This window comes from Dromiciops gliroides, chromosome 2 (genome assembly GCF_019393635.1).
Source record: "Dromiciops gliroides isolate mDroGli1 chromosome 2, mDroGli1.pri, whole genome shotgun sequence".
Taxonomy (NCBI): domain Eukaryota; kingdom Metazoa; phylum Chordata; class Mammalia; order Microbiotheria; family Microbiotheriidae; genus Dromiciops; species Dromiciops gliroides.
Genome location: NC_057862.1, coordinates 20,524,270 through 20,547,377, shown reverse-complemented (window position 1 = coordinate 20,547,377; position 23,108 = coordinate 20,524,270). Strand labels below are relative to the sequence as shown.

Here is a 23,108-nt window from a genome sequence, read left to right as displayed (position 1 = left end):
CCATTTTTTGTTTTCCCAACCTGTGATTTCATCTTCCACTTTACAAATGAGGGAAACAAACACTGCTTCACTGGCAGAGAAAGGTCTGGATCCCAGTTACCTTACTGCTGGAAGAGACCAGAGGCCATCCAGAATAATCCCTGTCAGTTACAGGGGAAGACTGACGCCAGAAGTAAAGGCAGGAGCCCAGGGACCCCTCCCTGTAAGTGGTGCAGCTGGGATGTCAACCCAAGTCTCCAAATCTCTGGGGCAGGAGCGTCGAGCACTCTTCACTAAACCACAAGACCCCTGCGCCGAGATCACAGACTTTGAGCTGGAAGACACCTAGTGGGCCATCTAAGCCAGTACCTTCATTCTGTGGACAAGGATCATCCCCCAAGTGGATGCCAGACCTCCTCTAGGTCTGATGGCATTCTCTACATAAAGGAGAACAGGTGGCCCATTTCTGGAGACAAGTAATAGTGGCTTGCCCTCAAGCTCAGAGCCCCAAGGCCAGGGACCCCTAGCTTAAATAACCTGGCTGCTTTTCCAAATATTTATCCCACCAAAATAAACAAAAACCACCACCAACTGTGTGCTAGTGTAAACACTAGTGTTGAAAGTTCCATGACTATGTTCCCTTGGCTTTGGGAAAGTTGGTGTTTTAAAGCTATGTCACAATAACCTGGGCTTGCAAACAGTAGCAAGGATAATGGATGTAAAGCTGGAACGAATTAAAAGGAACATTGTGGTTCCAGGCCCTCATTTTATAGAGAAGGAAACTGAAGCCCAGAGAGGTTCACAAGATCATAAAATTTAGAGCTAGAAGGGACTTCACAAGCCAACTAGTCCAACCCCTTCACTTTATTGATGAGGAAACCAAATGTCATACAGTCAGGATCTGAATCTGGATCCTCTGAATCTGTCCAAAGGCACCGTGTGGCATGGTCAGACTGTCTCTAACACTGTCATTCAAGCAAATATCCAGAAAGCTCCCTCTAGAACGAAACCTTTCCCAAGCTATTTGCTTCAGAGGGAGATGGGCAGTCTAGTGGCAGGACGGACACAGCGCAGGCCAGACTCAAATCCTACACTCTATGTTTTCTATACCTGTATATCCTCCCTGAGCCTCGCAGTCTCATCCTCCCTAAAGTGGTGCCATTTGTAGTACCTACTTCACAGGGGGGTAGGGCTCCAATGAGAATGGAAAGAAGTGCTCTACAAACTTTGCAGCAAGTTAGCGAGGATTATTTAAAAATTCTCCTGGTCTCTCATACTTGGGAGCAGTTTTCCTACAGGTTTTAAAATTTTTCAGCAAGCTTCCTGTAAAAATGTAAAGTGAACAGTATCAAAGCTTTGCCACTGTTGTTGCTAATAGGTTAATGTTGTTTTTCCATACTACTGATGCTCTCAAAAAAACTCATTCCAACAATATTCAGTAAATGGAAAGCTAACTTAAAAACTGAGTTCCTATGAAATGTTTATTTTAAAGGCACTGACTGGGATCATCCATTTAAAGCAACGATAAAACGAAACTTTTTGTAAAGGGCAAAAATGTACACGAGATAATTTCCTCCCAATTTCATCACTGAAAATGTTCTGCCCCTGGGCTGACTTGAAAACTCTAGGAGCCAGCTTTGCAGGTGCCATTTCTACTTCCCAGTGAGCACCATCTCCACGCATTTTGTCTTTCAGGTGAGTTACAAATAAAGCTCGGGGTGATCCTCTGGACCCTAACTCGGAGGCACCGCTGGGCCATGTTAAACCGCCCAGCCAACCTTGGCACCCCAGCCTTGAAAGAACTGGCGTACAGCTTCCATTTTGGGGGCCAGAGGCCACGCCGGCCGTGCCAAAGTGTGTTTCCCAGGCCCCAGGCATCCCCAGAGAATGCCCCCGCCCCAGGATCCTCCAGACTTTCCCCTGGACCCGTGCCCGGCTTGCTGCCTAACAGCCCGGGGCGCAGGAAGAGCAGGTAAGCCCGTAGGGCTCGCCTTGTTTCCCCGGTTCTTCCCGCACGTGAGAAGGGATGTGACCGGTCCTACAGGAGTTGGGGAGTCGGAGGGGCCGGAGCTCAGCCCTGGGGCCCGCGGGCACGCGTGGCCCGGGCAGGTCCCTGGCTGGGCCCGCTTTCGCATTTTGAACGGACCCCCTAATACGAGGTGGGGAGGGGGCCGAGGCCGGCCCCGGCAGCGCCTAACCGGGCTCGGGTCGGGCACCATGGCCTCGGGGCCCCTCCGGCTCTAGCCCTAGGACGGGAGGGCGCCCCCTCCCCACGCTGGACCGGAGATGCCCAGGACCCCGGTGGCTCAGCGAGCCAGGCCGGGGCGCCCGGGGCCTCGTCGCGGCAGATTCGGGAGGGTCCGGGGGGAGGGGGCGCCCGCCCCAGCCCCGGCCCGGCATCGCAGCAGGGGGTGGGGGGGTTCGGGGGCGGGCTTCGGCCGCCAGGGCCGGACGTTGGGACGCTGGCCCTCCCCGGGGGCCCAGACCACGGCCGGAGCGGGGTCGCTCGGGCGGCCGCGCCCCCCGGGCCGCGCCCCGGCCGCTCCTCGGCCCCTCCCCCGCCCCGCCTCGCCCTTGGCGCCGCTCGCTCAAGGTTAGGCGGCCGCGCGCGCTCACCTCGCACCGACAGGTTGGAATGCAGGCCCATGGCGGCGCCGGCGCTCCGCGGGAAGGGGATGGGCGGGGTAGGGGGGGCGCCGCCGCAGCCTCGTGCCGGCCCTCCCTGCCGGCCCTCACCGAACACCGGGGCTCGTTCCGCCCGCCGCCCGCGGACCCCGAAGCTCCCGAGGCGACTCGAGGGCAAGCACTGCCGGCGGGCCGGGGGGGCACTGCGCAGGCGCGGCCGACGCACGTGGAAGGGGCGGGGCGAGAGGCCGAAGACTGGGGACACTGAGCATGCGCGCTCATCCTGTTCCCTCCCGCTTACCCCGCCCGGGCTTTTCTCTCTCGGCTCTGTACGGGGAAGCTTCCACACGTGGCTTGCTCCGCACTCCCCGGGTTCAGTTATCTTAACTGCGGGGGAATGAATGTGCAAAGCAAAACAGCCGGTCAGTACACATTAAGTAAGCACCTACTGTCTGCCGGGCTGTGTGTTGAGCCTGGGATACACAAAAGACGATTCCTGCCCTCAGGGAGTTTACACTCTAATGGGGGGGGGAGCCAATGTGCAAACAGATACATACCAAGCTAGCGGTGGGAGGCTTCCCGTAGCCTGAAGAATGCCGGCATGATGAACAGGGAGAGGGAAGGTCTTGTTCATGGAAGCCAGCCTTGGGTGTAAGAGGACGGGAAAGGGGACCAGGTCATGAAGGGCTTTGAACGCCTCCCGGGCATCCCTCTCTCTAGGGAGGAGACTACGGAGACCCGTTGTGTCTGGACCAGGCAGACACCCGCCTCCGTCTCCAGCCCTAACCCCTGGCTGCTTTAGCACCATGGCCCTTCATCTCTGCCAGGTCTTCCGACACGTCGCTTTCCTCCACACACCCAGGTGTGCCCACGCTGGCCCCCTTAAGCCTCTAACCCCCGTCCCAGGGACTTCGCCCGGGCTGTTCCCCCAAGTCTGGAGCTCTCCCTGCTCAACTCAGCCTCTTGGAATCCATGGCTTATTCCATGCCTGAGCCAGTACTAGAGCCTTCTGCTCTTCCACTACCTTTCATCTACTCTGTATTAATTTAAAAAGATAGAGAAAGGGGGAATGGCTGAGGGGGAGAGAAGGGAAAGAAACCAGGGTATCAGGGAGTTACCGAGGCCTGAGTGGCAGAGGAAGGGGGACAGGAAGTTACCCTGAGAATGTCCAGCTTGGGCTTGAGGGGATCATGTTCCCAGATGGGCATGTATTCAGGAAAGAGGTCCTTGGCACATGGCCCAGACAGAGCATGTTTTCTTGTAGCACCTGGCATAAGATCCCAACTTCAAGACTTTGATGAGCTGTGATTTCATCAGGTGTGCCAGAACCAGCGAATAAGAGCTGATTGTTAAATTGTATTTACATGTCAGAAATTGTTCCCTTTATTGTTTTTAATGGTCTAGGCTTAAGGAAGAAAAATGCAAATGATGTAGAACAAATTTAAAAGCATGGTGGAATTTTCGCCTTCCCCCAGATGTGGTTGTTAAACATTTACTAGCATACCCCAGTCCCAAGGCTCTTCAGACCTAACCTCTATTGGGTAGCTAGAGGGTACAGTTGATTTAGTGCTGGACCTGGTCAGGAAGACCCAAGTTCAAATCTAGCTTCAGATATGTGAGCCCTATTTTCTGTCTATATTCTCTCACTTGGTGGTCTCATTAGCTTTTTTTTTTTTTTTTGGTGTGGCAATTGGGGTTAAGTGTCTTGCCCAGGGTCACACTGCTAATAAGTGTCAAGTGTCTGAGGCCAGATTTGAACTCAGGCGCTCCTGAATCCAGGGCTGGTCCTCTATCCACTGCATCACCTAGCTGCCCCTGTCTCATTAGCTTTTGTGGGTTAAATTATCAGCTCTACTGAGTGACTCAAAAAATTTATATATCTATCCCTAATCTCCCCTGAGCTCCTGGCCTACATCATAAACTGCCTCTTCTCTTGAATATCTCATTTTCCCATAAGCCCTCCTCTCTCTAAAATCCTTCTATTATTATAGAAATCAGTCCTATTGCCCTGGTTACTGAGGCTCCCAACCTTGGTAGCATCCTTGACTCCTCACTTTTACTGATTCCACATCAACTGTGAAATCTGTGATTTCTATTTTTATTCCATCTCTTGCATTTATCCCCCTCTCTCTACTCACACAGTCACCACCCTGGTCCAGTACCTCATCACTTCTCACTTGGTCTATAAATGCAATAGTCTTCTCATTCTCCCTGATTAATGGGAAATCTTCCCTCTAATCTATCCTCCACACAGCTACCAAAGTGATTTTCTGAAAGTGTAAAACTGGCTACATCAAATCCTGACCTCCTACTCAGTAAATTATAGTGCAGGATTTCTCAAAGTGTGGTTTGGAGACCCCTGTGGGTTCTTAAGACTTTTTAGGGGACCTGCAAGATCAAAATTATTTTCATAATAGCAGTAGCATGTTTTTGACTCCTCCCTTTCCCAACTACATATGTGCGTAATGTTGCATTTTCTTTGGATAATTCAACCAAAATAACACCACAAGCAGATAAAAGAATGAAGCTGTCTTCTATTAAACCAGACATTAAAGACATCTGCAGAAGTATGTAAAATGGTATCATTCTTCTCACTAATTTTGGGGGGGTTGAATATATAGTTTTTTAAACACCATGTTATTTTTATTAATGTGTAATGGTTTTTTATTGTTATTTTTGAATAAGTCCATTTTTTAAAAAAATTTCAGTTTTAATTTCAAATACAGACTGGAAAGGTAATAAAGGATCCAGTTTTGAAGGGTGTTAAATTCCAAGCAGAAGGCTTTATATGTGATCTTGCTCATAATAGGGAGCCATAGAATTTTGTGAGAGTTGAGGAAAGGGTCACATGTTCAAACCTGTACTTTTGAAAAATCATCTTAATAAATGAATGAAGGCTAGAAAGGGGAAAGATGAGTTAGGGAGAGCATTTAGGAAGTACTTGCATTAGTACAGGTGAGGGATGAGGTAAGCCTGTGTACCAGAGGGATGGCTGTGTTGGGGCAGAAAAGAGAACACATGGAAGAGATGGTGGGAAGGTAGAAATGACAAGATTTGACCACGTATAAGGTATGTGGGGTGGACTCAAGCAAGGAGTTGTGGACACCATGGTTGCTGAGCCTGGGTGTTTAGAAGGACAGAGCCATGCTCAGCAGTAAGGGAAAAGTCAGGAAGAGAAGAGGGTTTGAGAGGAAAGACAATTAATTCTACTATGGAGAGCTTGAGTTTCAAATGCCACAGGGACCTCTAATTCAAGATGTCCATAAGGCATTTGGTGATGTTTTCTCAGAGAGAGCTTAGGTCTGTCTATTTAAATAAGGGGATTAACTTTTTGGAGATAATAATTCAACCTAAGAGAACTGATGAGATCACCAATTGAGGTCATATAGAGCAGGGGTCAGCAAACTATGGGCAGTAGCCCAAATCCGACCTGCTGCCTGGTTTTGTACACCTGAAAACAAATAATGGATGGTTTTTACATTTTAAAAGAAAGGTTTTTTTAATATTTAACAATGTAATAACCAGTCTTAGCTCAAAGGCTGTGCAAAAACAAGCCTCCATGCTTCTTGTCTGGAGTTTGCTGACCCCTGGTATAGCATAAAAATTGAAGAGGGCCCAGGACTGAGCCTTCACATCCATAATTAGGGGACATGACCTGGATGAAGAAACAGCATGAGTTTGAGTGGTCAGACTCATCAGAGGAGAGAATCAGGAGGGAGCCCTGCTCTGAAATCCTAAGGAGAGGCTATCTAGGAAGAAAGGATGATGGAGAGTGCCAAAGACTGCAATGAGGAACAAGAAAAGGCCAAGAGATGTGGCAATGAGGAGATCATTGGTAACTGAAGAGAGAACTTTCAGTTGATTGATGAGGTCAGAAGCCACCAACCTGGCAACTTTTCCTACAGGACCTTCAGTCACAGTTACTGAAGACTCAGAAAAACAGTTCTTGATTCCAAACTCCTTGGCATTGTTAAATGGTTCAACATCAGAAACAGAGATGATTTTATCCGTGGAAATGTCATGAGAATAGAGGCCTGACTATCGGCTTTGCTGCTGCCCCGTAAAGACATGGGGCCTTTCCATCTGGCTTGTAGTTCAGTCTCTCCTACTAGAATGTGAACACTAGGGGCAGCTGGGTGGCGCAGTGGATAGAGCACCGGCCCTGGAGTCAGGAGGACCTGAGTTTAAATCTGGCCTCAGATACTTGACACTTACTAGCTGTGTGACCTTGGGCAAGTCACTTAACCCCAATTGCCTCACAAAAAAAAAGAATGTGAACACCTTGAGAGCAAGACGGTCTGATGTTTCTATGTGTATCCCCAGGGCTTAGCTCTGTGTTCGTGTACAGGGTAACTACTCAATAAATGCTTTATCCATTCATTCAGAATGTAGAGTACACAGGGATTCAAATCCAGAGGGGAGAAAGTGAAAGCCCCTATGGTATAGATAACTTTCTTAAGGAGTTCAGCCAGGAAGGGGGAGGAGAGATACAGGATGAAAGCTAGTGGGGATGGTAGGACCCATAAAGATTTATTTTCACCAAGACTTATCAGGAGTCATTTTCCGATATCCACCTACCCTTCCCCTCACGTAGCCCTATACAGTATGTATGAGTGTTGTCCACCCAGGTAGAATCTAGGCTCTATGAAGGGAGGAAATGAGTTGCTTTTGACTTTTTGTGGTTCCAGAAGAACCAAGCTAGCTAACTACAGACGCATATCATCAGGAGGTTGATCACATGGTGATGATTTCTTTTTTTCTTTCTTTCTTTTTTCTTTTTGTACATGGTAACCCAGAGAATGAAGAAAAATAAAACACAGTCCACAGACCTGTATAACCAGCCCCCTTCTTCTTTGGTCTGTTAAGGGCTAAAATTCTAGCTAAACTGTCTAAAATATCTAATGAGTGGTCGCCAAGAAATTAAAGCTTTAGCAAGAGTTAGGCTTTTAAGCATTTATTAAGGAGAATAAGCATTTGGTAAAGAGAGAGAGAAAAGCCTACATTCATCTATCTATTAAAGGGAGAGCGCATTTCTAGCTCCCTTCTCCTCCAGAGTCCCCAGGAAAGAGAAAGAGCCAGAGCATTAGCCTCCCCCTTCTTCCTCCCACAAGCAAACATCACTTCCTGACACCAAAGAAAAGACTCCCGGTCTTGCCCTCAGAGACGGTCACCTCATGACGGAGCTTTTCTACAGTAAGTCTCCAGCAGGTGGCGTCATTCCAATCATTACAGTCCCCACTTTGTTTCTTCAAGAAGCAGGGCATTTCCTTGATGAAACAGTCAAAAATAACAGAATATAATAACCTATGCTAACTAACAATATGTTAATAACAATATAGAAGAGGGAGAGAGGAAAGTTTTGTCCAGAGGGGCGGTTTTTTGTCCTCATGAACTGGTGCTTTGACATTAGTCTTGCAAAGGGAGGGCCTCTGCAGAGAGTACATGTTATAGATGGTGTATATTATAACAGAAAGAGAAAAGAAAAAAAAAACAACAACAAAACAAAACTGTTCATTTAAAGTCTCAGAAAGTCTTTTCTCAGATGTCCTCTAGGTATAGTCGTGGAATGGAAGTCTTTTCAGGGGTTGATGTGTGGATGCTGGTAATAAGCCAGGAATCTTTTCTACAAAATTGAGCTTAACACAATTTTAAATTAGCTTTGTCAATAATCAAATCAAACAATGAAAGTTCTCAAAAACATGTCTAAGAGAATTCATAATCTTAGTTGTTACACATGAAACATATAATAAAACAAAAATTGAAACATTCTTTAAAATTAATATTACTATAGTCCCCCCTTATGGAGGGTAAATTGAGAAGACAATTGCTGCGATATTAATTTTTAAAAATAATTTTTATCTTTGTTTCATCATTTTTACATCATCTGCCTAATTATCCTCATGCCATTATGAGAAATTAAAAAATCTAATATAATTGGTAACAGGTGTCAAGGCCAAATTCAAAACTATTTATCATGACACCTGAGATAATTATGGGGGTTACCATAAAAGAACAGAGAAATGATAGGATATGAGCATTCCTACACTTGAGCAATATATACTGCCCATGCAATATGCCAGACTGAAAATAGGTGGATGGAATATATGTCCATGCCACTGAACATATTGGAGGAAACTGAGTAAGACTTAATCAGATGCATGGGATTGAGATGTCCATGGCATCAGGCATATAGGAGGGGGCATAGAAGCCAGGTGAAGAATGAGACAGGTGGGATCAAAACTTCCAGCCATCTGTATAGTATTGTGGGGAAAAAGAAAATAAAATATTAAACCAAGAGAATCCGACCTCAACATTTGTCAAAAGCCGTTCCCTTGGCCATACCTTGACTTCATGCATGTTTCCCCTCATGTGACAGTTCAATGTCTGCTCTTGCATGTATTCCTCTTGTGATTGGATGGCATCTTGGCCAATTGGCATCTGATAACTCAGAATAAAGGCAATTAATGTCTTAAATGATAAGTTCCCATAATCCAAGTCTCATATGGATTTAAAAATTGAGGATAATAAGTGATCACAAAAAATGTGAATGTACCTTGACTCAGAATATAATATATAAGTATGCAAGAATTTCAAATACTACCCCTTTTTTTACTTAGTATACAATTACTTTTATGAAAAATTGAAACATTTAAATACAAGTTAAAGCACAACAGAATCTCAAAGAAAACTTTTTATTTTGGAAAAAAGAAAACTTTTATAAATGTTCCCCTCTTTTTTTTTTTGGAATATGCTTATCAAAAGTAATACTTTTAGAATCAATGTACACTTGCCATGGCAACCAATTTGCCAGGGAAATGCTTTAAAGAGTTTGATCAAATAATCAGTTGAGAAAAAAATAACAAAAACAAACTCAGAATATGGGAGCACAATACCCCCAGAATTAACATTGTATTATGAAATCAAAACCATCTTGCAATGTTTCAAAATAGAGATAGATGAATAAATAGAAGAAAGTACACATAGAACAATAAAAGACAATGAAATTCAAACTAGGGAAATCTAAATGAATATGAACTTAATATTAATAAGAGTATTATGAAATATAAACTTGATCACATGACTATAAAAAGCTTTTACAAATATTCTCCTTGTTTTAAAAACTAAGTATAAGACACAATCTCAAAAGCATGAAAATCTCTATGAAAATAAACCCATACCATTAATTTCAAAATGTATATGTAATAGCATAGAAATCCTATGTAACCTCTGAACTGACATTAATACTCTGAATAAAGTTAGAACACTTTTGATTCCGATATCTAAAATCCCAATACTCATATCAATACCTTGCTGCTTACTTCTGCCTTTCTGTAAAATATGTACCCTTCCATGGCAAAAGAAGTGGAGTCTTGAACTATGATTGTCATTCTTATTCAGCTTAATTTTTTCTTGTTTAACCCCTCTATATTGTCTATTGATTCTTTCATAATACAAATGCTTTAGAAGGTTACTAATTAAAGACAAAAGCAGATTAGCAAAATTATGAACAAAATGAGCATATCTGGAATTTAAAAGGTTTTCTAAGGTTGTCTCAGAAGCACAGCCTGGCTGGGGAAGGACTGAACCTGAAGCTGCAAATGCAGGTAGAGAAAGCTGGGCATGTGCAAGATCAGGACCTGAGAAAGGTGGATTACATCTCCTGACCTCCCGGGCAAGAGAATCAAGGAGAGGAGGGGGAGGAGGTGGGGTCCCTAGAGAAGGGGTGGGGACCACCTCTCCCACATGGTGCACAGCCCCAGAATCAAACTAAGGCCTGTGTTCCCCTTCCCCGGCTTCTAGAGAAGCCTCCAGGCATGCAAAATTAGAGCAACAATTAGTGTTAAAATTTGGAAAAGCTGCAGAAATCAGAGTTTTCTCTGAACAAGCATGGCTGGGAGAGGGGGAGATATTTCCTTGTGTGAGCACCTTGCTGGATCTTCTATCAAAAATAAAAACAAAAATAAAAATAGAAAATCTACAAAAACAAAGCATTAACATGATCTTATCTCCCATTTGTCTGATTAAACAGACTAAACTCAAAAATAAGGTAATTAGGGAGTTTAAAAAACCCATTTGAAAATTTAAAGGGAAAACAGCCGGTACTTAACAGTTCAAAGGGACAGGGGAGGGGAAATTTCTTACCCGACCAGAAGATCAGAAGACTGAGATTCAGCTTTCCTCTTCTTGGTCAGCCATCTGTTAAGGGCTAAAATTCTAGCTAAACTGTCTAAAATATCTAATGAGTGATCGCCAAGAAATTATAAGCTTTAGCAAGAGTTAGGCTTTTAAGCATTTATTAAGGAGAATAAGAATTTGGTAAAGAGAGAGAGAAAGGCCTACATTCATCTATCTATTAAAGGGAAAGTGCATTTCTAGCTCCCTTCTCCGCCAGAGTCCCCAGGAAAGAGAGAGAGTCAGAGGGCCAGGCTCCCCCTTCTTCCTCCCCCAAGCAAACGTCACTTCCTGACACCAAAGAAAAGACTCCTAGAGCGGCGGCTAGGTGGTGCAATGGATAAAACACCGGCCCTGGATTCAGGAGTTCCTGAGTTCTAATCCGACCTCAGACACTTGACACTTACTAGCTGTGTGACCTTGGGCAAGTCACTTAACCCCCATTGCCCTCCAAAAAAAAAAAAAAAGAAAGAAAAGACTCCTGGTCTTGCCCTCAGAGACATTCACCTCATGACGGAGCTTTTCTACAGTAAGTCTCCAGCAGGTGGCGTCATTCCAATCGTTACAGGTCACAGTGTCAGGGAAGAGTGCTAAGAATCACACTGCTTTTATTTATTGATTGATTGATTTTTGGTGGGGCAATGAGGGTCAAGTGACTTGCGCAGAGTCACACAGATAATAAGTGTCAAGTGTCTGAGGTCAGATTTGAACTCAGGTCCTCCTGAATCTAGGGCTGGTGCTCTATCCACTGCGCCACCTAGCTGCCCCCACACAGCTTTTAGATTATCGATAAACTTTAGAAGTTAGGGTTATCTAAATATGAGCTCTTTGTTCAATGATTTACTGGATGTAATGCTAGAAAAGCTGGAGAACGTTACTTTTGGTGTTCTTCGTAATTAATATGTATTACAGACATGTATATGTATATATGCATGTATATGTATATCTACCTGTATGTTATACATATGCACATACATACATTACACACACACATACACACACACCAGCAGTGTCCTCCAAATTATTGTTCCTGCTTCCAACTCAACTCTTATAGTCACCATCAAGGGGAATGACCCTTGTGGAGAAGAGGTTCACCAATCTGCCACCAGTGATATTAGTTTGGGAGCTCCTTGAGGGCAGTGACCAAGAGTCTGGTCTCTTGGGGTTTTTTTTAATCTTTGTATGCCCAGCACTTAGCAGAGTGACTAGCACATAGTAGGTGGTTCACAAATACTACTCTCCTAATACCAAGCACAGTCCTACTGCTACTCCTGGGGAAGTAAACTAAAAGTCCTGGGGGCTGAGCCTCCTTCCTCCCCAGACTAGCAGCCTATCCCCTGCAGCTCTGATCCTGGGGAGCAGCCCTTGTGGAATTGTGACCTGGCAACCCCCTCTGTATATACGATACCTCTTTCCTCCCCTCAGCCTCCTTGGCAGCCAGAGGTACAAAAGGCCTGAGAAGGAAGGATCTAGATGCTCAAGTCCTTGGTGCTATCAAATGGTTCAACATCAGAAATGAATGTAGCTTTATTAAGGGAAATGCCAGTAAAGAAGCTGCATTACCATCTGCTTTGCTGCAAGGACCACTGGATCTTTGAGCTGACTTGCACCTGAAACTTCTACACTTCTATGTTTTTGTCTCCTTTTTTTTTTATTTTTTATTTTTTTATTTTTTTAGGCTATGGGGGTTAAGTGACTTGCCCAGAGTCACACAGCTAGTGTGAGGTGTCTGAGGCCGGATTTGAACTCAGGTCCTCCTGAATCCAGGGCTGGTGCTTTATCCACTGCACCACCTAGCTGCCCCCTTTGTCATCTTTTATTAACAGGTGAGCCTCTGTCTTGCTCTTCTATTGGTTTCCCCCAAAGTGCTTAGCACCTGGTAAGTTTTTAATAAATTCTTTTTGATTCATTCTTTCTTTTCCTTCATTGAACCCCAAGGAATTGGTAGCTAAATGGATGGAAGGCCTACAGGTCCTTCTTGCAGAAGCAAAAAAAGAGAGTTAGATGGGTTAGATTTACTATATGACCAAAGACAGGAAGAAACATTATCTTATGGGATATTTCATCATCATGAATTGCAGCAACAAACATATTTGCAAAGAGACCACCATGAAAATAATTGCAGTTTATGTACCAACATTGATAACCGAGGATAAAGTAACAGAAATTTATAGAAGAACTTGATAATTCCAAATGTTTATTTAAACATATACTCTGATATTTGATAACTTCAAAACAAAGATGGGAAAAGTTAAAAATGAGGAGAAAAAAGTAGGGAAAAATAGTTCAGGAAAAAGGAATGAGGGAGGCCAAAGATTTGTAGATTATATAGAAGTCTCATGCCTCTATGCCATGTACATTTGAGAAAAGGATGATAGCTATGGATGATGGATATGATGAGTACCAAATAACACCATGAAAAGTGAATTTTAATAGACAGGAAAAGAATTTGTTGTTGATGTGGGATATAAGAAGAACATATAGCATATAGCTGAAACAAACTAACCTTGAACTACAAATAACTAAATAATAAAAATGAGAAGTGGACAACAGAAATGACATTGACACTGACTATAATAATTTTTCCCAATAGTTTAACCCATGTAAATTGAATGCTATAACAAGTAGACCAAATGTAACATTGTGTTAGAATGTAAACTTGTGGGGACAGCTAGGTGGCGCAGTGGATAAAGCACTGGCCCTGGATTCAGAAGGACCTGAGTTCAAATCCAGCCTCAGACACTTAACACTTACTAGCTGTGTGACCCTGGGCAAGTCACTTAACCCTCATTGCCCTGCAAAAAAATCACTAAAAATGTAAGTCTTAAAAAAAAAAGGTTTTAAAAAAAAAGAATGTAAATTTGCTTATATAATCTTATAAATAAGGATGTTGAAATAATAGGAGCATCATCATATCATAAAATAGGCAGTGGAGGGTAAAACTACTTTAAAGCAATTCTGGCCAGATATCTAACTAAGCAGAAGGACCCCAAATCCTTCAAGAATGCCAATGTGGGCAGCTAGGTGGCGCAGTGGATAGAACACCGGTCCTGGATTCAGGAGGACCTGAGTTCAAATCCGGCCTCAGACACTTGACACTTACTAGCTGTGTGACCCTGGGCAAGTCACTTTACCCTCATTGCCCCACAAAAACCAAAAAACAAACAAACAAAATGCAAATGGAAGAATTACAATCATGGTGTTCTAGCAGACCAAAAAGCTAATGAGTTCTTAAGCTTTATTGAAAGGCACAGTATTCAGAAGTGAGGATAAGACTCTCCCACTCTATTCCCCCCTAGTTAGGTCACCTAGAACATTGTGCTCCATTTTGGGTAACACCTTGTTCAGCTATTCCTCAGTTGATTAGAATCCCCTCAATTTTCAATTCTTTACTACCACAAAAAGTGCTACTATAAATATTTTGCACATTTTTCTTTGATCTCTTTGGTAGTAGTGGTTTAGATTTAGTAGTGCTATTGTTAGATCAAAGTATATGCACAATTTTATAGCCCTTTGGGCATAGTTCTGGATTATTCTCCAGAATGGTTGGACCATTTCACTACTCCACCAACATTTCATTAATGTACCTATTTTCCCCTTATCCCCTCCAGCATTTGTCATTTTTGACTGGTATGAGGTGGTAACCCAGAATTGTTTTAATTTGCCCTTTTCAAATAGTGATTTAGATTCCTGATGAAAAGTCTAGAACAGAACAGAAAATTCAGTCTTCAAATACAAGACTCAAGAGAAGCACAAAAAGGTAAAATGGGGGAAAACCCCAAAGCATGTTATTCAATAAGGTTAAAATGTTTACATCCCTACAAGGGAAGAAGAAGCTTTTAACTCTTGAGAACTGTATCTCTATTAAGGCAGATAGAAGGAATATACATAGACACAGGTTGTGGGTATAAGTTGATTTTGATGTAATGATATAAAAAAACACTTAAGGGGTGACAAAAAGGATTATTCTGAAAGAAGAGGAAAGGGGAGGCAGAATGGGGTAAATTGCATCACATGAAGAGGCACAAAAGACCTATTACAATAGAAGGAAAGAAGAGAGGGGTGAGCATTGTTTCAACTTTACTCTCATCTGATTTGGCTGAAAGAGGGAATAACATACACACTCAGTTGGGTATAGAATTTTTTCTTACCCTATAGGGAAGAGGGGAAAGGGGAAATAAAAGGGAGGTGGAGCTAATACAAGGGAGGGCAAAACTAGGGGATAAAGGGGGAAAGAAGAGGGAGGTGTGGCTGATAGAAGGGAGGGTAGATTGAATCAGGTCATGGTCAGAAGTAAAACATTGAGAAGGGACAGGGGGAAAGGAGAAAGAAAAGTATAAATAAAGAGAAAAATATTATGGAGAGAAATACACATTTAGTAATCATAACTATGAATGTGAATGGGATGAACACTCCCATAAAATGGAAGCAGACAGCAGAGTGGATTAAAAACCAGAATTCTAAAATATGTTGTTTACAAGAAACACATTTAAAACAGAGAGATAAACACACAGAGTAAAGGTAAAAGGCAGGAGCAGAATATATTATGCTTCAGCTGAAGTAAAAAAAAAAAAAGCAGGGGTATCGATCCTTATCTAAGACAAAGCAAAAGCAAAAATAGACCTAATTAAATGAGATAAGGAAGGAAACTACATCTTGCTACTTTTAGCAAGCTACACCTAGCTACTTTTACCTTTGTACCATAGACAATGAAGTAATATCAATGCTAAACGTATTTTCACCAAATGGTACAGCACCCAAATTCTTAGAGAGGTTAAATGAGTTACAGGAAGAAATAGATAGCATAACTATACTAGTGGGGAACTTTGACCTCAACCTCCTCCTATCAGAAGTAGATAAATCTAACCACAAAATAACTAAGGAAGAAGTTAAGGAGGTAAATAGAATTTTAGAAAAATTAAATATGATAGACCTCTGGAGAAAACTGAAGGGGATAGAAAGGATATACCTTTTTCTTAGTGGTATATGACACCTGCAGAAAAATTGACTGTGTAATAGGCATAAACACCTCAGTCGAATGTAGAAAGGCAGAAATAGTAAATGCATCCTTTTCATATCATGATGCAATAAAAATTAAGTGTAATAAAGGACTATGGAAAGATAGAACAAAAATTAATTGGAAACTAAATAATCTCATCCTAAAGAATGAGTGGGTCAAACAAGAAATCATAGAAACAGTCAATAATTTTATCAAAGGGAATAACAATAATGAGACAACATAACAAAACCTAGGGGATGCAGCCAAAGCAATTCTTAGGGCAAATTTTATATCTCTAAATGCCTACATGAATAAAATAAAGAAAGAATAGATCAGTGAATTGGGCATGCAACTAAAAAACCTAGAAAAAGAACAAATTAAAAATCTCCAATTAAATACCAAATTAGAAATTCTGAAAAATCAAAGGAATTAATAAAATTGAAAGTAGGAAAACTATAGAATTAATAAATAAAACTGAGAGTTGGTTTAATAAAAAAACAATATAATAGATTATCCTTTGATTAATTTGATTTAAAAAAAGAAAGAAGAAAACCAAATTACCAGTATCAGAAATGAAAAGGGTGAATTCACCACCAATGAAGAAAAAATTAAAGCAATAATTAGGAGCTATTTTGCCCCACTATATGCCAATAAATTTGACAACCTAAATGAAATGGATGAATAGTTACAAAACTATAAATTGCCCAAATTAACAAAAGAGTGAACAAAATCCTTAAATAAGCCCATTTTAGAAAAAGAAATTGAACAAGATATCAATGGACCCCCTAAGAAATAATCTCCTGGGCCAGATGGGTTTACAAGTGAATTCTACCAAACATTTAAAGAACAATAAATTCCAGTACTATATAAATTATTTGGAAAAATATGTGAAGAAGGAATCCTACCAAATTCCTTTCAGGAGACAAATATGGTGCTCCTACCTAAACTAGGATGCGCAAAAACAGAGGAAGATTACAGACCAATTTCCCCAATGAATATTGATGCAAAAATTCTTAATAGAATATTAGCAAAGGGATTACAGCAATTTATCACCAGGATAATACACTATGACCAGGTGGGATTTATAACAGGAATGCAGAGCTAGTTCAATATTAGGAGAACTGTCAACATAATCAACCACATCAATAACAAAACTAACCAAAATCTCATGATTATCTCAATAGATGCAGAGAAAACTTTTGACAAAGTACAGCACCCATTCCTATTAAAAACACTAGAGAGCATAGGAATACATGGAGCTTTCCTTAAGATGATAAACAGTATCTATCTAAAACCATCAGCAAGCATTATATGTAATGGGGATAAATTAGAAGCATTCTTAATGAGATCAGGGGTAAAACAAGGATGTTCATTATCATCACTGTTATTCAATATTGTACTAGAAATGTTAGCCTTAGCAATAAGAGAAGAAAAAGAAATTGAAGAAATTAGAATAGGCAAGGAAGAAGCACTGGCCCTGGATTCAGGAGTACCTGAGTTCAAATCAGGCCCCAGACACTTGACACTTACTTGCTGTGTGACCCTGGGCAAGTCACTTAACCCCCATTGCCCCGAAAAAAAAAAAAAGAATAGGCAAGGAAGAAACAAAACTATCACCTTTTGCAGATGACAGTATATCTAGAGAATCCTAAAGAATCAAGTAAAAAACTACTTGAAACAAATAACAACTTTAGCAGAGTTGCAGGATATAAAACAAACCCACATAGATCATCAGCATTTATATATATGAGCAACAGAGCATAGCAGCAAGAGATAGAAAGAGAAATTCCATTTAAATTAACTGTAGACAAGGGGGCAGCTAGGTGGCACAGTGGATAAAACACCAGCTCTGGATTCAGGAGAACCTGAGTTCAAATCTGGCCTCAGACACTTGACACTTACTAGCTGTGTGACCCTGGGCAAATCACTTAACCCTCATTGCTCCGCCAAAAAAAAAAAGTAAAAATAAATAAATAAAGATAAAAATAAAAATAACTGTAGACAATATAAAATATTTGGGAGTCTGTCAAGGCAGACCCAGGAACTATAGGAACACAATTACAAAACACTTTTCACACAAATAAAATCAGCTCTAAACAAATAGAAAAATATCAATTGCTCATGGGTAGGCTGAGCTAATATAACAAAAATGGCAATTCTACCTAAATTAATTTACTTATTGTAACGATTGGAATAACGCCACCTGCTGGATACTTACTGTAGAGGAGTTCTGCCCATGAAGGGAAGGTCTTTGAGGGCAAGACCAGGAGTCAGGAAGTGATGCGGGCTAGTGGGAGGAGGAAGGAAGAGACTGGCGCTCAGTCTCGCTCTCTTTTCCTCTGGACTCTGGTGGAGAAGGGAGCTAGAAATGTGCTCTCCCTTTAATAGATAGAAATCTAGGCCTTTTCTCTCTCTTTACCAAATTCTTATTCTCCTTAATAAATGCTTAAAAGTCTAACTCTTGCTAAAGCTTATAATTTATTGGCGACCACTCATTAGATATTTTAGACAGTTTAGCTAGAATTTTAGCCCTTAACATTATTCAGTGCCAAAGCAGTCAAACTACCAAAAATTATTTCATAGAGCAAGAAAAAATAATAACAAATTTCACCTGGAAGAACAAAAGGTCAAAAATATCAAGGGAATTAATGGAAAAAAATGCAAAGGAAGGTGCCCTATCTGTTCCAGATCTAAAACTATATTATAAAATGGTAACCATCAAAACTATTTGGTACTGGCTAAGAAATAGAGTGGTAAATCAGTGGAATAAAGTTAGGTACACAAAATACAGTAATAAATGAATATAGCAATCTCCTGTTTGGTAAACCCAAAGGCTTTAGCCTCCAGGATAAGAACTCCCTATTCGACAAAAACTTCTGGGAAAAATGCAAAATAACATGGCAGAACCTAGGCATAGACCAACATCTTATACCATATAACAAAGTAAAGTCAAAATGGGTATGTGTTCTAGACATAAAGGGTGATACCATAGGCAAATTCAAAAAGGAAGGAATAGTTTACTTGTCAGATCTATGGAGAGGGGAAGAAATTTATGACCAAAGATGAGATAGAGAACATTATGAAATGCAGAATGGATAATTTTGATTACATTAAACTAAAAAAGGTTTTGCACAAACAAACCCAATGCAACCTTCTGATAAAGGCCTCATATCTAAAATATATAGAGAACTGAACCAAAAATATAGCAATACAAGTCATTTCCCAATTGAGAAATGGTCAAAGGAACCATGCCAGGCTATAAAAATGTGCATACCCTTTGGCCCAGAAATACCACTACTAGGTCTATATCCCATAGAGATAATAAAAAGGGAAAAGGACCCACATGTACAAAAATATTTATAGCTGCTCTTTTTGTGGTAGCAACGAATTAGAAATTGAGAGGATGGCCATCTATTGGGGAATGGCTAAACAAGTTGTGGTATATGAATGTAATGGAATACTATTGTGCTGTAAGAAATAATGAGCAGCTAAATCACTATTGATTAAAGAGATGCAAATTGAAACAACTCTGAGGTACCACCTGACACTTATTGGATAATATGACAAAAAAGGAAAATAATAAATGTTAGAGAAGCTGTGGGAAAATTGGAACACTAATGCATTGTTGGTGGAGCTGTGAACTGATCCAACCATTCTGGAGAGCAATTTGGAATTATGCCCAAAGGGCTATAAAGCTGTGCATACCCTTTGACCCAGCAATACCACTGTTGGGTCTTTTCCCCAAGGAGATCATAGAAAAGGGAAAAGGACCCATATGTTCAAAAATATTTATAGCTGCTCTTTTTGTGGTGGCAAGGAATTTGAAATTGAGGGGTTGCCGATCAGTTGGGGAATGGCTGAACAAGTTGTGGTATATGAATGTAATGGAATACTATTGTGCTGTAAGAAAGGATGAACAGGAGGAGTTCAGAGAAACCTGGAAGGACTTGCATGAACTGATGATGAGTGAGATGAGCAGAACCAGAAGAACATTGTACGTGGTATCATCAACATTGTGTGTTGATCTACTGTGATGGACTAGATTCTTCTTACCAGTACAATGGTACAAAAGAGTTCCAGGGGACCCATGATGGAAGAGGATCTCCAAAACCAGAAAAAAACAAACTGTGGAGTAGTGATGCTGATTGAACCATACTATTTCTTTTGTTTTTGGTGCTGCTGTTTTTCTTTTTTGAGGTTTTTCCTCTTTGCTCTGATTCTTCTTGTATAACATGGCTAATGCAGAAATATGTTTAATGTTATTATATATATATATACACACATATACATACATACATATATATACATACATACACACATACATACATATATACACACACACACACACACACACACATATATATATATATATATATATATATATATATATATATATAAATAAACTGATATCAGATTACCTGCTGTCTAGGGGAAGGAGGGAGGGAGAAAAATTTGAAATTGGAAATCTTATCTAAACAAATGTTGAAAACTAAAATAAATTTTTTGTTGTTGTTGTTGTTGTTTTTACGGGGCAATGGGGGTTAAGTGACTTGCCCAGGGTCACACAGCTAGTAAATGTCAAGTGTCTGAGGCCAGATTTGAACTCAGGTACTCCTGAATCCAGGGCCGGTGCTTTATCCACAGCGCCACCTAGCTGCCCCCAATAAAATTTTTTTTAAAAGAAAGAAAGAAATGATGAGCAGGCAGATTTCAGAAAAACCTGGGCTTACATGAATTGATGCTGAGTGAAATGAGCAGAACAACTTTGTGTGATGATCAAGTGTGATAGACTTAGTTCTTCTCAGCAATACAATGATCCAAGACAGTGCAAAAAGATTTATGATGGAAAATGCTCTCTACATCCAGAAAAAGAGCTCTAGAGTCTGAATGAAGATTGAAGTATACTATTTTTACTTTTGCTGTTGTTGGGTTTTTGTTGCTGTTGTTTTTTCTTTCTTGTGTTTTTTTCCTTTTGTTCTGATTCTTCTTTTACAAAATGACTAATGTTTAACATGATTAATATGTTTAACATGATTCTAATGTATCCAGCTTGCTGGCTTTGGGGGTGGGGGTGGGAAGGGAGGGAAGGAGAAAAATTTGGAACTCAAAATCTTAAAAAAAAAAAAAGAATGTTGAAAATTACCTTTACATGTAATTGGGAATAAAATAAAAATACTATAAAAATTCTAATAAATATTATTAACTAATAAAATACTTTTTTTTTTTTGGTGAGGCAATGAGGGTTAAGTGACTTGTTCAGGGTCACACAGCTAGTGTCAAGTGTCTGAGATCAAATTTGAACTCAGGTCCTCCTGAATCCAGGGCTGGTGCTTTATCCACTTCGCTACCTAGCTGCTCCAAAATACTATTAACATACCAATAAAATACTATTAAAAGAAAGAAAAAATAATGGTTCAGAGCATTTTTTTATATCGCTATAAATAGCTTTGATTTTTCTTTTTGAAAACTGCTTGTTCATATCCTTTGACCATTTGTTAATTCAGGAATGATTCTTATTTTTAGACATTTGAAAAAAATTTAAAAATAAAAAAAAAGAAATTTGATTCAGTTATTTGTCTATTTGAGAAATGAAGCCTTTATCAGAGAAATTTGCTATAAAATGTTTGATATTAGGTAATTGTCTTTGGTACTTTTGAGCAAAATGTAGTTTCCTTGATTATCTCTTGTAATTAGCTCCAATTTTGCTTTTGCTTTGTCTGAGATCATGATTGCTACCCTTGACTTTTTTTTACTTCAGGTAAACTATAATAGATTCTGCTCCAGCCCTTTATTTTAACTGTGTATGTATCTTTCTGTTTCAAGTATGTCTCTCCTATACAATGTATTGTTGGATTCTGGTTTCCAACTCATTGGGCTATTTGCTTCCTTTTTATGGGTTAGCTCATCCTATTCACATTCACAGTCATGATTACTAACTGTGTATTTCTCTCCATCTTATTTTCTTCTGTTTATCCTTCTCTCTCTCCCTGTCCCTTCTCAAAAGTTTGTTTTGCTTCTGACCACTGCCTCCCTTAATACAACATTCCTTTTATCATCTTTTCCCCCTTTCCCCTTTATCTCTTATTCCCTTCCCCTCCTGTTTTCCTTGTTAGGATAGATTTCTATGACCAACTGAATATATATAGATATTCTATCCTCTTTGAACCAATTCCTGAATATACATAGATATTCTTCCTTTTTTGAACCAATTCTGATGAGAGTGAGGTTCAAGCATTACTTCCCTCCTCCCATTTTTACCTTCTCCATAAAAGTTCTTCCTGGCATACCTATTTCAGGTGAGAAAATTATCCCCACGTTACCTCTCCCCTCTTTTCCCAATGCATCCCACTTTCTCACTCCTACATTTTATTTTTGGAGATTATACCAACATAATTGACTCACATTCATGCCTCTGTCTACAAAGACTCCTTTTAACTGCCCATATAATGATAAGGTTCTTAGGAGTTACATGTATCCTTTTCACATATAGGAATATAAACAGTTTAACTTTATTAAGTTTTTTATGATTACTCTTTCATGCTTACATTTTTTGCTTCTCCTGAGTCTTATGTTTGGAAGTCAAATTTTCTATTCACCTCTGATCATTTCAGCAGGAATCCTTGGAACTTCTCTATTTCATTAAATGTTCATTTTCCACCTGAAAAATTATACATATTCAGGGTTTGTGGTTTTTTTTTTTTTTTTTGCGTGTGAGGCAATTGGGGTTAATTGACTTGCCCAGGGTCACACAGCTAGTAAGTGTTAAGTATCTGAGGCCGGATTTGAACTCAGGTACTCCTGACTCGAGGGCCAGTGCTCTATCCATTGTGCCACCTAGCTGCCCCATTCAGTTTTGTTGGACAGGCTATTTTTGGTTGTAATCCTAGTTCCTTTGCCTTCAGTAATATTATATTCTAAGACCTCTGCTCCTTTAAAATGGAAGCTGCTAAATCTTCTGTGATACTGATTGTGGTCTATGATATTTTGAATTGTTTCTTGCTGCTTACAATATTTTCTCCTTGGCATGGGAGTTTTAGAATTTGGCTATAATATTCCTGGGAATTCTCATTTTGGGATCTCTTGTAGGAGGTGATAGGTGGATTCTCTCTCTCAGTTTTTATTTTACTCTCTGGATCTAAGGTATTGGAGCAGTTTTCCTTTGTAATTCCTTGAAATAAAACATCTATACTTTTAAAAATCAGGGCTTTCAGGTAGTCTAATAATTCTTAAATTATCTCTCCTTGAACTGTTTTCCAGGTGAGTTGATTTTCCAATGAGATATTTCATATTCCATTTTTTTCCACTCTTTTGACTTTATTTTGAGATGAATGAA

General features: G+C 40.4%; 1 protein-coding gene across 1 annotated transcript in view; it reads right to left on the bottom strand.

Moving 5' to 3' along the window:
• Nucleotides 1-3,812, bottom strand: part of CISD1 (CDGSH iron sulfur domain 1) — a 31,865-nt gene extending 28,053 nt beyond the window's left edge. Inside the window, exons 1-3 of the mRNA XM_043980255.1 lie at nucleotides 3,723-3,812; nucleotides 3,392-3,494; nucleotides 2,596-2,991 (exon numbers count right to left, since the gene is read on the bottom strand). Of these exons, the coding sequence (XP_043836190.1) occupies nucleotides 2,596-2,991; nucleotides 3,392-3,494; nucleotides 3,723-3,812 (589 nt within the window). The remainder of the gene's footprint in view (nucleotides 1-2,595; nucleotides 2,992-3,391; nucleotides 3,495-3,722) is intronic.
• Nucleotides 3,813-23,108: the final 19,296 nt, after the last annotated feature.